General features: G+C 35.0%; 1 protein-coding gene across 2 annotated transcripts in view; it reads left to right on the top strand.

The window, feature by feature from the left end:
- The window catches only part of LOC150098794 (uncharacterized), a 149527-nt gene that overhangs the window by 65142 nt on the left and 68017 nt on the right, over nucleotides 1–16368 (top strand). The window contains exons 3-5 of one of the 2 annotated variants that reach the window (XM_090405508.1): nucleotides 1113–1464; nucleotides 10964–11085; nucleotides 14758–14802. In XM_090405508.1, coding sequence (XP_090261634.1) covers nucleotides 1113–1464; nucleotides 10964–11085; nucleotides 14758–14802 — 519 coding nt within the window. The remainder of the gene's footprint in view (nucleotides 1–1112; nucleotides 1465–10963; nucleotides 11086–14757; nucleotides 14803–16368) is intronic. The other variant, XM_090405509.1, reaches the window with a different exon arrangement.

The raw sequence follows: 16368 nt of genomic DNA, 5'->3' as shown, positions 1-16368 counted from the left end.
TTCTAATATTCTTAAAGATCATAACACAGACACTTCATTTTGCTTCTATTCATCACTGAGCATGAGTTATACATTTTACTACAGGATCAAATCTGTGAGTAAAATGTGCTGCCATGCCAGTCTTATTTAACACTATGGCCCAAGTTCCTGCTGTTCCATTAGTTTTTTTGTAATCCCCGAAGATGTTTCATTGACTGAGATGAAATATAGGAAGAATTAAATTCTGTTTTTAATCCTTTCTGAGTGCCGTATACAATCCGTTAAGCCTCCAAGATGATGTCCTCACAGCACTTAAGCTTCTACACATGTTTTCTCTACTTTAATTCCCTGTTGTTTGGGATAAGAGATTTTTCTCATTTCTAATATTCTTAAAGATCATAACACAGACACTTCATTTTGCTTCTATTCATCACTGAGCATGAGTTATACATTTTACTACAGGATCAAATCTGTGAGTAAAATGTGCTGCCATGCCAGTCTTATTTAACACTATGGCCCAAGTTCCTGCTGTTTCATGAACAGTATGACACCTCTCTTCTCAATAATCATTTTTCCCATTTGTGACATTTCATCATTCATTGAAGGTACATGACTTGAATGCTTAGATCTTTATATTCAAAAAAAAAAAAGAAGAAAAAAAAAGAACAAAAAGGAAAGTCTGTGCTCTTTCCATTTCTTATAATTTCTTTTAATTTGTTTAAAACAAAACAAAACTCAATGAAAACACTTTTGCTCTTTCACATCACTCATTTCAATTGCAGAATTCAATAGGTAACTAAGCATTTAAATGATGTTTACATGTAAATGCTGAAAACTAATAGTTACACTTAACAAGCTAACTCATGAAGCTGTACAATAATATCTAGTGCTGATAAGTTGTATTTGGTAGCTGTGGCATAGTACTTTATTCATTGGTCTGTACAAAATTTGCCACAATAAATTGTATGTTATCAGCACAACTGTGTAAGCATAACTTTGTAAAATTCTCTATATAATCAAATTTTGTAAAATTCGTTTTTATAGTACATTTGAAAATTGTTGATTTGAGATTTTAAAGTTTTTTATGAATTGATCTCAATTTTGGCATTTGAGAATTGGGTTTCATTTCTTAGGGTCAAGATGATACATGTAAAGGTGACTTGATTCCTAAACCTGAACCTGACTTGGTTACCTCAAGTTCAGAGAGTGATGGAATTGCTGTGTCATCATCACACATGAGCATTGCCAGTGTAACATTAGAAGATGCAGGAATTTCTTTGGTTAAACATGGAGATGATGGAGACATTTGTCAAAAGGGACTAGAAACTCACACAGTTCAACTAGAAGATGGTACCACTGCTTTCATTCAGACTTTACCACTTGTAGAAGAATCTGATAGTTCTGATACTCCAACGAAGTTTATTGAAGGTCAAGCTGTACAGTTAGAAGATGGCACAACTGCATTCATTCATAGCACACATAGAGGTGAGTCAGAAATAACTGAACCATTCTTTGAAAAGAGGGAATACCACATGATAAATTTAGTTGTGTAATGTCATTTGATAATAAAAGCATTATAAAATAAATTATTAATTGCATATCTAGTAATCTCTTGATTATTTCATGTTCTTTTGAAATTAGTTGAATTAGTACTAAAATTTGAAATTAGTACTAAAAATAGGGCTGCCTGTAGGTATGTTGACTGCCGTGAAGCAAACTCAATAAGCCTTTCCTTGTTTAATTAAACAAACAAATAAAAATGATTTATGAAATATTATTAATAATTTTTTATTTATTTAAATAAGATCAATGCTTGAGTTTACAATAGATAATAGAAACTTGAACTATAATATATACTTAATTTGCAAAATGCATATAAAATAACAAATTTAAAAAAGATAAAAATATACACATCATTTATATCAATAACTGCACAGTACCCAAATAAACAAATACAAATATGAAAATGAAAATAACAATATTAATTAGAATCAAGTGCAGAATATGATGATAATAGATTATAATTAATTTTAAAATGTATCTTCTCATTTCATATCCCCATTTAGCATTAAGCTCAGTGGCCTCACAACCAACTTGTTTTATGACTTGGCTATTTATTGATATCAAGATAAAAAAAAAATTAATTTCCAGGAGGGAAAAATTCTGCCACTTTTATGAGATCCAGTACTCACCTTCAGTTGGAGAAGGCCCTTATAAAAGTTTTTTCTGCATCAAATAAATATAAATAAATATTTTGTAATATTCTGTATAAAAAAAAAAAATTCTTTATAAAGCCCTGATCATACCACACTTGGACTATTGTTCTCCAATTTGGTCTCCAGCATTTGAAGGGGATAAATTAACTTTGGAAAGGGTGCAGAGGTGGATAACAAAGATAATATCAGGACTGTACAATGTTATTTATGTGGACTATAGAGTTTCGTAGATAGGAGAGGTGATATGATTGAGACTTTTAAACTATTGAGAGGTGGTTACAGGGTTGACACTGGGGAGTTCTTTAGCTTGGTGGAACAGAGGGAAGGAGCGAGGACAAAGGGCCATCTCTGGAAATTACAAACGGAAGCTGTGAGCAAGAGGGTGAGGAGTGGTTTCTTTGTATGGAGGTGGTTGAACTATGGAATGCATTGCCTGATAGAGTGGTGAGAACACGAACAGTAAATGAGTGGTATGATATAGACTTTGTGTTTTCTAGGATTGACCTCCCATGATGAGTCTTTTGACTCCATGGAGCCCTGAATCATAATAATAATCAAAGGACTGAAAGTGAGATTTTTTTCAACCAAAGGATATCTTATTTACCAACTTGAAGAGATCTTTAAGAATATTTTTAATTATTAGTGTAGTGCATAGACTGATTGACTCTTTTTTCGTTATGATTTTCACTACCATAGCACATTTTCAAGGCTGCCATGACATTTGTCCTTCACTTGGAAGACATGAATTTGAAATCCCATTTAGGATACAAAGAGCCTCTGTACAGCCTTTCTTGCTGCAGATAAGTTAGCTGTTCTCATACAGAGGTGGAAGGGCTCCCCCCCCTCTCTCCTTCCTGGTGTAAGCTATGGTGATGTACAAATATTAGTGAACTGAATGTGAAAGTCTTGTATAAATTGTGTTTTGTGGTGTTTTGTTGCTGTGATTTTTTCTTTTTTTTCAGCATCTTCTATGTAAAGATTTTCATGGTTTTTATACATGCACATACCCAGTGTTGTGTGTGTTAAATGACAATGTATGTAAAGTATTAATGTTGAACTCTAGGTGTAATGTCAAATATCTTGACAAATTGTGCTGCAATTGTGCATCGGTTAGAAACAAGTGTCCTTCAGTGGTATTATTGTTTAGAACTGTGTTGTATATATTGTGTTTTCACTGCCGTTTGTGTCACTATATCAACGTGTAAAGATGGCGTCCAACAAGAAACGTACGTCAGCGGCGCGCAGGACTTCTACTACTACACGAAAGGCTGGCTCAGCGTTAGATTTTTCGCAATGGATGCGTTGCGGAAACTGATACATGTATGCACCGAAAAATGTGAAGGATCTGTGGTCGGTCTGGCAAAATGAGAAGAACGAAAATGTCGACGTATGTGAGAAATGTCGGGATAGGCTGGAGCGTTTAGGAATGGAAGCTGACATCGGGACCGTAGCGGAAGAACTTCGGCGGGAGTTTATGAAAATGAAAAATGACCTTCATCTTCTTCATGAGGAAGTGGAAGTGATCGGTAAGGAGATACTGGAAGTTAAAGCTGAGTTTAATGTGTTAAACAGAGAAATTAGGACTATAGAGATTACTTTAGCTGAAGTAACTAGAACAGGATTACATATGGGTGAGTCTTTGGTGAATGATTCAGTAATAAATAGTATGGGAGTGATTGGGAGTCAACATAATAAAACCACAAGTGGCCTAGAAGAAATGAGATGTAGTGAGAGTGGGGGGGGGTAAGTAATAGAGAGTTGAGTAATGAAGCTGGGAGAGTCATGCTGAATAGTGTAGAGAATGAGTCCATGAGTGTGGACTTGAATGAAGTTAAGAGTGGTAAAATATATGGTGATTCTATGATTAAGGGTATGGAGAGTGGTATGCATGAGGAGTGCTTGGCTGATGGGACAATAGAAAGAGTGGCTTTAGCAATAAAGAGAGGGCATGAAGCAGACAAGATGACAGTTATGGTGGGTACGAATGACCTGAGAGGTAGTATAAATCGGGTAGGAAAAGATTTAAGAACATTATTAGATATTGTGAAGAGGAAAAGTGTCAATGGGAGAATAGCATGTGTGCTGCCTCGTTTTGACAATTACGAGTTAAGTAGACGAGCAATGATAATGAATGATATGATTTCAAGAATGTGCAGAAAAAGAGGTCTGGAGTTTGTTGATGTTTGGAGTGTGTTTGAAGGAAAAAGGCAGTTGTATGCTAGAGATGGTCTGCATCTTATCATGGAAGGACATAAGCGATTGAAGAAGTTATTGTTTTCTGAACAGGTTGAAGTTATTGGGCAGGGAAACTAATATTGAAAAGGTTGAGTGTAAGAGAGAGAAACTTTAGCACTGATTGTGTATTTATTGATCCTTATAGGCAGAATAAATTGCATAAGAGAGGGGATAAAAATCGGCATAGGACTATGGTAGTTAGTGACTTATATATCAGTTCTAAAGCCGGTACAAGATCTAGAGGGAATCTGCAATTTTTGTATACAAATGCTAGAAGCATTCGAAATAAGAGAGAAGAATTTTTGGCATTAGTCAGTGAAATCTCACCAAAAGTTGTAGGCATTAGTGAAACTTGGCTGTCAGCAGAAGATGTGGTCACTGGAATTGAATGTGATGGGTACAGTATTTTCAGGGAGGATAGAGAAGATAGAACAGAAGGAGGAGTACTGTTGATGATAGCTGATGTGTTGCAGCCAAAGAAAGTAGTATATCATGATGATAGACATGTGAATGAGAGTTCATTTGAGGCAGTCTGGTGCGAAATAGTGACCAACGCAACCAAATATACAGTTGGATGCTGCTATAGGCCAGGGAGTACGGGGGGAGATATTGAATACATGCATCAGCAACTTAGTGCAATGAGTGAAGGCTTAGTGATTATTATGGGGGATTTTAATTATGGTGATATCAATTGGAAGGAGGAAATATCATGTAGCAAAAAGGAAATGGAGTTCATACATCTTCTACGAGATAATTACTTGAAACAACACGTAACTGAAGGGACACGTGGTGTGAGAGTGTTGGACCTGGTTATTGGTTCAGAGGTTATATGCATAAGTAAGGTGTCCTCGTTACCTCCAGTTGTGAAAGCGATCATGTGGTATTGACTTGGGAGGTCGCAAAATCTGTGGATTTTTCTATTAAGAAGGGGTATGTACGGAACTACAGGTTAAGCAATTATAACAAGCTTCGGAGTGAGCTGCAGCCATCCCATGGCAGAACATATTGCAAGGGAAAGATGTTAGCAGTGCTTGGGATAAAATCAGCAGGTATCTGAGGAAAGCAATATCAGATTGTGTCCCCATGGTCAGGAGGTCAAACAAGGCAGGCATTAGATGGATGAGCAGTAGTATCAAGCTTGAACTGCAAAAAAAGAAAATGTTATGGAGAATTTACAAGGAGAAAGGCGATCAGGACACCCATGAGCAGTACAAGGTTCAAGCTAGGAAGGTTACCAGCATAGTAAGAAAAGCTAAATCAGATTATGAGAAGACCTTAGCCAAAGAGATCAAGGGTAATCCCAAAGAGTTCTTCCGCTATGTGGCAAGTAAGAGGAAGAATGACTTCGGAAGGATAACCTTAGTGGGTGCTGATGGTATTGAGGTGACAAAATCAGATGTAATAGTCGAGTTACTGAGTGATCACTTTTCAAAAGTCTATCACCCAAGTGAGGATATCTCTATACCTATAGCAATACCTAATGTGAGAATTGAAGCTAAAGAATCAGAGGTATTAAATATATTGCAAAACCTAAATGCAAACACTGCGGTAGGCTTAGATGGAATATCAGCTCGGGTGTTGCATGAATGTGCAAATGAATTGTCAACCCCTCTTACCTGGATATTTAATTTAAGTTTGAACTCTGGTATGGTCCCTAGGGAGTGGAAGTTAGGCAAAGTGGTTCCTTTGCATAAGGGTGGCTCTAAAACTGCGGTATTGAATTACAGACCAATCACCATCTCAGGAGTAGTGGTAAAAGTATTGGAAAAGCTGGTTAAAGACAAAATTCAAGAATGGGTGGATCAGGATATGATACTCTATAGAGGCCAACATGGTTTTGTTAAAGGCAGATCCTGCCTTAGCAATCTATTAACTATTCATAATAGGATAACATCCGAGTTGAACAAAGGAACTGGCTATACAGTGGTACTTCTGGATTTTGCTAAGGCTTTTGACAGGATACCCCATAGAACACTGTTATGCAAATTGGAGCAGATGGGAATGGATATTAAATTGGTGATATGGATAGGAGAATGGCTCAGGGAGAGATACCATAAGGTGGTGTATGGAGGAGCCGAGTCCAGAATGAGGCAGGTGACCAGTGGTGTGCCTCAGGGCTCTGTGCTTGGGCCAATGTTGTTTAATTTGTATATAAATGATATAGGAAATGGCTTAAAGGGAGATATTCAGTTGTTTGCTGATGATGCAAAGTTGTGTAGTGCAATAAAAAATCAAGCTGATGTTGAAAGTTTGCAGGAGGATTTAAATAAGCTGGTAAAATGGGCAAAAGAAAATGGATGTCAGTTCAATGTGGAAAAGTGTAAAGTCATGCATTTTGGGATTAAAAGATTACCAGCTGTGTACTACATCGATGGAAAGGTACTCCAAGAGATTGATGAGGCTAGGGACTTAGGGGTATTGGTAGATAGGGAGATGAAGTTCAGAGGACACATTGCTAAGGTGTCCAAGATTGCACATAGGATTACTTGGTTGTTGAGGAACACACTGACATCCAGAGATAAAGAGGTTATTATTCCCCTTTATAAAGCATTGATACTTCCACATTTGGATTACTGTGCTCAGGTCTGGTCACCTGGATTCCTTGGAGATGAGGAGGCTGTGGAGAGGGTTCAGAGAAGAGTGACCAAGTTGGTGAGTGATATAAAAAATGCTCCCTACATTGATAGATTGAGAGCTTGTGGATTGCAGAGATTGGTTGATAGGCGAAGAAGAGGGGATATGATAGAAACATTCAAATTACTAAAAGGTTTTTATAGGATTGATGCAGGGGAAATGTTTCAGCTGTGTGATAGTGATGGAAGAACAAGAGGTCATCTCTGGAAATTAAAGAAGAGTGTGGTTAACAAAGGTGTCAGAACAAGGTTTTTTGCCTGGAGGGTGGTGAATGAGTGGAATTCATTGCCTGACTTAGTTGTGAGCTCTTCGTCTGTAAATGAATTCAAGAAGAGATATGACAGATATTGTTTTGCTAGTTTAGGTCTCCCGCGATGAGTCTACTGACTCCATGGAGATACCCGTAATAATAATAATAATAATAATAATAATAATAATCTACTTATGTATATGGGAGTTTGGCCTCATACAACAGCAGAAGTTATAATATCTGTGTCTATAGATTTATTTTCTCTTAACTATAACAGGTAGCAACTGCATTTCATATATTTTGTTATTCTGTTAACATTAATTTAAGAAATATGAACTGTTATTAATTTTATTTATTTTTATTATATTCTGCTTATTATGTTTATGGCATCAGCTATCAATGAAACTGATTATACAGTAGTTAAAATATCACTTCATGTTTACTAATGTGATTTTCTAGTTCTCAAAGTGATTGCTCAGGCTCTGCTGTAATTCACATGAATTATAGAGGCTATGAATATTTCAGTTTGTTCTTAGATAAATTCATACATTTTACACATATATATATATATATACAGGGTGTTCGGGATAAATTTGACAGTTTCGTAAGGAAAAAGAAAATCTTCTTTGTATCTATTAAATTTAATGAATTGACAAAAAAACATTACAGGCAGAGTTAATTACAATACTATCAACAAGATTTACTCAAAATAACCACCATTAGCATCGATTACAGCTTCAATTCTGCTTCGGAACCTCGAACAAGCTGATGCTACAGTCTCCCTGGGAAGGGCCGCAAAAACTGTTTTAATTTTATCCATTAACTGGGCTTTTGTATTACTGGAAGTGCGATTGGTGTCTTTTTCAACTGCGCCCCATACAAAATAATCCATGGGGTTAAGGTCTGGGGAGTTTGGAGGCCAAACATTTGGACTGGTGAAGTCGTAGAAATTTTCAGACAACCATTTTTGACTTTTCCCAGAGGTGTGGCAAGGGGCCGAATCCTGCTGCCATACATACGGCCTACCATTGGCTACCCTTGTTATCCAGGGCTTGACTACAGTTAGCAACTCCACGAACAAAGCCCGAATTCCAATGCCAGGGTTCTTCAACACCTGTTCCTGCAGATTTGCGAGGAATTCTGCTGTACGAATGCAATCAGATCGTCTGCTAGGGATCTTTCTTCTTGCTACATCCTCGTAGTCCCATTGCAAGTCTCTAGTTCATGCCTGATTGTTTTTACTGTATTCAGGGAGCATTGGGCAGCAGTCGTAATATCCTTATTTTGATGGCGGGCACGAATCATCATGATACAAGTTATTCTCTTCCATGATTCAGGTGGGTTCCAGCTATCCATCCTTTCTGACATCTTGTATATGAATGAAGAAGGGTCCAAACTTTTAAATGAAGAGAAGTGTGTGTTAATACATGTAACTTACGGAAAAATATAATTAATTATAAATATGTCAAATTTATCCCGAACACCCTGTATATATCAGTGGCAATATGTGCCCATTTAGGTTGGGTGTGCTGTTGTGTGGCTTATGCAACCTGTGCTACAAAATTCATGTCAATTTGACTGTATATGATTTCATTTTTCATTTTTATTGATGTATGAAGGTTTTAAGAGTGCATAGCACATAGGCTCTAATCTTAATTGGTCCAATTCAATGAATTGTAGGATAACTTTGAATAATTTAATTTATTAATTAATAGAATTTTAAATATGATGGAAAGCATAATGCTCAAATGAACAATAGCTATGTTTCATGCATGCCATTTATGTGAGAAGCACAAAGAATTCTCATATAAACACAAAGTTTATGTGAGAAGCACAAACAATGTGGTGAGATAATCTAATCTCACCACAAATCTCACTTTGTGGTGAGATTAGATTATCATTGGCAAATACTAGAGTGAAACATGGATAATTTGAATATTGATAGGTGGAGAAGAGGGGATATAATAGAAACATTTAAATTACTGAAAGGTTTTTATAGGATTGATGCAGGGGAAATGTTTCAGCTGTGTGATAGTGATGGAAGAACAAGAGGTCATCTCTGGAAATTAAAGAAGAGTGTGGTTAACAAAGGTGTCAGAACAAGGTTTTTTGCCTGGAGGGTGGTGAATGAGTGGAATTCATTGCCTGACTTAGTTGTGAGCTCTTCGTCTGTAAATGAATTCAAGAAGAGATATGACAGATATTGTTTTGCTAGTTTGGGTCTCCTGCGATGAGTCTATTGACTCCATGGAGATACCTGTAATAATAATTTGATACAAATTTTAAATACCGTATAATATGTCCAGAAATCAGAAAATGTAATCATTTGGGAAATTATTATTTTTCCTGATTGAACCAATTGAACTTGATTGAAATAACTTGTTTTACTACTTATTTATACACAAGTTCCAACCTCCTTTGACTATAATCATACAATCCATGAAAGCTCTATCATAAAATGGAACATTCAGTAGATCGTCAACACTGTTTTCCATTTTAAATATGGGTAAAAAGTTATAAATTATTTATAACTTTTTATGTATAGTTTGTCCAACATAGTATTGTTCGACACCATAGAGAAAATTACTTGTCTATAGTGATGTCCTAAACACATCAGTTCACATGCATGCAAAACAGATGAAACTCAGAAAACAAAAACTCACGACAACTGGCAACATTCAATTGTATTGGTTAACACAATAACCAATCACAGCAACTGATTTCTGGGTGCTATTGCCCTAGCACACACGCGCACCTTGCCTTGCCTTCTGGGTGGTTTTAAATCACTGAAACGCTAAGAATTTGACTGCATCAACTATATCTGTTCAAAGGGCTCACAGTTGTCTATATTTGTGACACACACACACACCCAGGCTATTAATGTGAATGTAATGAAATGTTTACATGTTGAAAGTGTCCTCTTCATGAAGCATTAGTATATTTGTTTAATTTTAGAATCATGTGAAGCCAGGAAACAATTAGGGAGGTCTTTAACAGGAATGAATGTAAAAATGTAATATTGGTGATATTGCCATTCTGCACCATTCCTGATTCACTAGAAACCAAGCAATACCAAATAGAAAATACTATTTATGATTTGAATGCACAACTAGTCTTGTCGGTACATAACACAAAAAGAGAATTTCATAAATATACATTACAAGAGAACAACAGCTCTAAATTAACTTGCAAACATATGGCTGACATTCAAAAGCATTCTGAATGCCATAGTATTGTTGGACACATTCATGCAGGCATGATCTCATGTACACCAAAGTTGGATACTCGAAGAGCGACAATATTGTGGCATCCAGAGCACTTTCAAATGTCAGCAGTACATTTGCAAGTTAATTTGTAGTTGTTGTTTTCTTGTAATTGTGATGTACAATTTTGTATTTCTGTTTTCATGTTATGCATCCAATGAAATCTTCTAAGAAGACAAAACTAGTTGTGCATTCAACTAATAAATAGTGTTTTCTATTTTGTTATTTCTTGGCTTTTAATCATTAAATTTCTTTAATTATGTGTTACAGCTGAGTAAATCTGTTGCATCATATCTGTGTGTGTGTGTGTGTGTGTGTGTGTGTGTGTGTGTACTCTAATGTATATATACATATATATATATATATATATATATATTTTTTTTTAGAAGGTCTTCAGGCTGTGCAGCTGGAAGATGGCACAATGGCTTATATTGCACAAACTGGAGCAGATGCATTATTTGATGCTGAGACTACTGGACTTTCACTGGATCAGATAGCTGCTTCACAGGTTAGGTTTATGATACTGTGAAATCTGATATCATATGCATGTGTGTGTGTATGTACATACATATACAGTATATATATATATTTGTATGTATACTGTATATGTTAGCATAGAAATGATATGATAGAAAACTTTAAGTTACTAAAAGGTTGCTAAAAGTTACTAAAAGATTGATGCATGGAAAACGTTACAGCACTTGGCTAGATAGGACAGAACATTCACAAGAGGTCATCCCTGGAAGTTGAGTAAGAGTGTAGTTAATAAGGGTGTTAGTACTAGATTTTTCACTGTGAGAGTGGTAATTGAATAGAATGTGTTGCATGAGTTAGTTGTGAATGTTTTGTCTGCTATGGTTTCCAGAAGAGGTATTATAGATGTTGTGTTGATAGTTTGGATCTCTCACGATGAGTCTTGGGACTCCATGTAAGTGCTTGTATAATAATATATAAATAATAATAATAATATTTGAAATTAAAAAAAAATGCTAAAACAAGGATTATCTTATACTCTGGGTTTAAAATCTGAACCTTTAAACTTGGTTATGGTAGACATCATCAAGCAGTTGTCTAGCTCCTACAGTAATGTATACTGTAGCAGTGGTGTCACATGCCTATTTAGGTTGGGTATGCTGTCATGTAGCTTATTCAACTCATGCTACAGAATTCATGTCAATTTGACCATATGAGGTCAAATTGACATGAATTATCGATTTTATTGATATCATATATCAATAAAAATTGCATTTTTATTGATATATGAAAGTTTAAGAGTTTCACACTATTTGCACACACAACATTCACTGGCAATACATTCCAATCACACACTACTCTATGAGAAAAAAAAATCTAGGTTTCATCCATTTCTTGATGGCATTCATTCTTGGCTTCCAAGGATGCTCTCTTGTCATTTCCCCACCTTCCATAAAATGAAAAATTTCAACTGAAATCCTGTATGACCCTTTCAGAAGTTTGTAAACCTCAATCATATCACCCCTCTTTCTCCTGTTTGCTGGTGTCTGCAGTTGACAAATTCTCAATCTGTCTTCATAATCAGTATTCCACAATCATGATATCATTTTTAATACTCTCTATTTCACTCTCTCCAGTGTATCAGAATGGAAATGAGGAGACCAGACCTGTACACAAAATTTCAAGTGAGGTCTTACAGGCCTCGTATAGAGGCAAAATTATATCTTTACATGTCAAAATTTGTTTCATCATTGCAATTATCTTTTGAGTCGTATTTGCAATCTTTTATACATGGCCCTTAAATTTCAACTTCCTATCTACTAAAACTCCAAGATCCCTAGCCCGATCAGTTTCTTCTAGCATAATCCCACCAAAACATGACATTGGATATCTAATCTCACTGAAGTGCATGACTTTATATTTACTAGCATTCAACTGATAACCATTTTCACATACCTACAATTCCAGCCTATTGAAATCATTCTTCAAGTACAGTATGTCAGCTGCATCCCTGATTATCCTATCTTTGCATCATCAGCAAAGAGCTCTGTCACCTGTCAAATCCTTCTCAATGTCATTAATGCACAGATTGAATAACAGTGGACCAAGGACTGATCCTTGTGGTACACCACTCACATCCCTGATATACCACTTTTTGATATCTGTCAGTTAGCCATTCTATTATCCATGCTGATATTTAAGATCCGAACCCATATTCTCTAATTTATGCAAAAGTCTTTGAATACTGTATTCTGTCTAAAGCCTTAGCCAAATCCAAAGTATCATGGTGTATTCATTCTCCTCTAACTCATTGGTAACATTATTATAGAATGTGAGCAAGTTGCTAAAACATGACCTTCCCTAAGTAAATCCATGCTATTCATTGCAAAATAGAAATTCTCTGTCAATCCATTTCTGAATCGAACCATTACCAAATTGTAATAGTCATTGAACAAATAAATGTTCAGTGCCTTGATGATGGTCTTACACAACACATGAATTAGCCACACCAACCTGTGGTTGCTCTGAAATTTCTTGTGTTTATTCTGAGGATTTAGCAATTTCCTTTGCCTTTATTTGCATTGCTTGGCATGTGATAGGCAATCCTTTTGCTCGTGTCTAGTGGGTATCTTTCTTTCTTGGATCATATAAAGCCCTTGGTTGTTGCTCTGAAAGAGAATATGGAATTGTGATCAGAGAACACCAGAGTTTTCTTTTTTCCTCAATTGAGTAATGTGGTGCTGGAGGTTAAGCAGCTTTTGTTCAAAGTTAGCAGGAAGTTTTTGACAAGTAGATGTTCAATGCCTTAATGATGGTCTTACACAACACATGCATTAGCCACACCAACCTGTGGTTGCTCTGAAATTTCTTGTGTCGATTCTGAGGATTTGGCAATATCTCTTGCCTTCATTTGCATTGCCTGGCAAGTGATAAACAATCCTTTTGCATGTGTCTAGTGGGTATCTTTCTTTCTTTCTTGGGTCATATAAAGCCCTGTTGCTCTGAAAGAGAATATGGAATTGTGATAATTTCTCTATCAACAAATATTTGCTTCTCTAATATCGAATTTATTCCTACATGTCTATTTCTCTATTTTTCTGCATGCATAATCTTTCTTTTCAATGTAGCAATACTGTGAAATCATTCTAAAATTTGGGATCCAATTTATAACTGATCTTAAATTGTATTTTAAATGTGATTGGGATCCAGGTTTTAGTTAAACTCAACACGCAAGCACAATCTGGCCATAAGAACACATGCAATTTACAGGCATAATACATTATGTAGAGAGCATTAACTGCCCTATCAGAGCATTAATTAGGTTTCAAAGAAGCTAAGTTACTTGGCTATGACAGGCCATTTTGTCAAACATGCAAGTGATAATGGGATAAGAGATGTATATTCATATATGACATATTGAAAAACACCTTTGAAAGTTAAAGGTTTTCTGTTCATAGGATATAGGTTCATAGGATGTTTTCCCTTCTGTTGTCAAATATAAATAATATACTCTTCATTTTCATTTTGACTTTTTTATATGGCTCTCACCAGAAGCATATAAAAGAACATCTGTTATTGGTCATCTAAAGTGATTGGTCACCATTTAGGAGGTTTGAAGTTGCCCATGGGAATGGCAAGGCATTTAAGCCCCCCCCCCTTTTTTTTTAATTGACATTGTCTTTTGGAATGGTTATAGTATTATTAAGCTATGCCATACATAGTTTTCTTTACAGCTGGTTTTGCATTTTACTTATATAGATATTCCTTGCAGTATCCTGTATATATGCTTAAAATTGTCAGATAGGAAATATTCTTGACATGAAAAAGTTTGAGCATCTCCTGCTCCAAGACAAGTTTTTTTATACTAATCATCTTAAGCCTGTGTCATTCAAAAAAAAGTTTTTTGTTCATAATTATTTCACTATTATTGATTTATTTTCATTTTTTTTTTTTAAATCTTATGAATCTTTTTTATGCTAAAACTTTTAATATATCAAGATTAATGACAATGGCATACAATTTTATTTTTTCATTTCAAAGATTTTTGTAAATGCTTTTTGGATGATATTTTTCCCCCCATACATTATGTTTAATTATGAATGAGTTTTTTTCCTTTTGATAATCCACTTCTTTAAAGTACTTTTGCTAGGCTTTTACTAGGCTTAGCTAATTTCTATATATTTTAGTTATATTCTTGTTTTGGCAGGTTTCCAATGACCTAACTGAAAAGGATAGTCTGGGCATTAAAGTGGTAATAATAATTTTTTTTTTTGTTAGCTAAAATATATTATTTATGAAAAGTTAAAAGAGTGTGTAGATTTCTTGTATTAATTTAGTTAGACATGTATTTCTTGTATTAATTTAGTTAGATTAATTAATTAAATTAGTTACCACAACAGAAACACAGTTATTTTTCTATTTATCAGAAGTGTAATATTTGATCAAACGACATGTTTCTTCCATGCATTTACATTTCTTCTATAGTAATATAAAAATTGATATATATTTTGTAAACAATAATTTTATAAACAGTCGTCTTCGCATAAACTAACTGATAATAACAAAACTTTTTATCTATAATCAGGCAAGAAAAGTTATTAGCTGATTTTCATTGTTGCATAATTTTTAAAATTTTTTTATATGGTCTCTCTCTCTCTCTCACTCTCACACACACACACACACACACACACACACACACACACACACACACACACACACACACACACACACACACACACACACACACACACACACACACACAGAGGTTTACACTTATAGTACATTAGTATAAGTGCTATGGGTAAGCTATGGGCTACATAATTTGAATGCTCTGCTCTAGAAACCAGACATTGAACTTCTTCAATCCACTTCAGGCTACAATAAGCAAAGTGGTCATTTTACACCCTTGTGATGCTATTTGCTTGTCTAACCATTCATTCCACATATGAAACAGTGAAAATCAGTGAACCATGATAAGCAATCAAAAATTGCTGCTGTGCTAGAAGTAATGAGGTAGCATGCTACTTTTGGCAATGTTGCTGAAGTGGGTAATCAATTATAGCATGACACTGATTCTCCAGTGTCATTTACAAAAAAGTGCATCAACATAGATGCTTATTAAACTTATCATTAATAATAGCTGTATTCTCTCTATTCCCAATGAGGTTATGGTCTGTATTTTGTATATAATCAAAATAATGGCATAGCATAAATAATTGGAAGTACTAGTTGGTGCAGTACATGTCATCGCACACTTTTTAATAAGCAAAGCTGAAAAACTAAATGAAATTAGATTTCTATTTGAATAGAAGCAGTCTTAAGAGAAGAGTGACATCACTGAAAAGAGGAATGATATAGATTGAAACAGCGAACTGAAAAAATTAGAAATGATAGATGAAATTTAATTTCATTTCCATGCATACAGTTGCACATAAGGTTCACTTTGTATTATTCATCGTTAATTTTTTTCTTTTTAAATTTTCTGTAAATTTCCTGTAATTTTTTTGTAAAAAATTGAACTGCGTGTTTTTTTTTTCTTTTTAATTTCATTTGACTTTTTACTGAAAAGCATGATTGTCAGGCCTTTCAGATCCAAAGTGTCAGCCACTGTCAAATACAATTTTGTTAGCTCAGTTCCAAATTCTTTGTTCATTTTCATTGTTACAAAAAAGAAAAAAAAAGAAAGGCCAGAAAGTAACTGGTCTTTCTTTCAGGATGTGTGGAGGCTTTCTTTTAAACTATACAAAGTTTATTAGAATCTCATACTGATAATTATTCTTATCCGTTCATGATGGTCTGGTGACTAAGTGAATATTAT

Source organism: Typopeltis vanoorti, chromosome 15 (genome assembly GCF_054136105.1).
Source record: "Typopeltis vanoorti isolate ZY-2024b chromosome 15, IOZ_Tvanoo_1.0, whole genome shotgun sequence".
NCBI classification, from domain to species: domain Eukaryota; kingdom Metazoa; phylum Arthropoda; class Arachnida; order Uropygi; family Thelyphonidae; genus Typopeltis; species Typopeltis vanoorti.
This window is presented reverse-complemented; position numbering and strand designations above follow the sequence as displayed.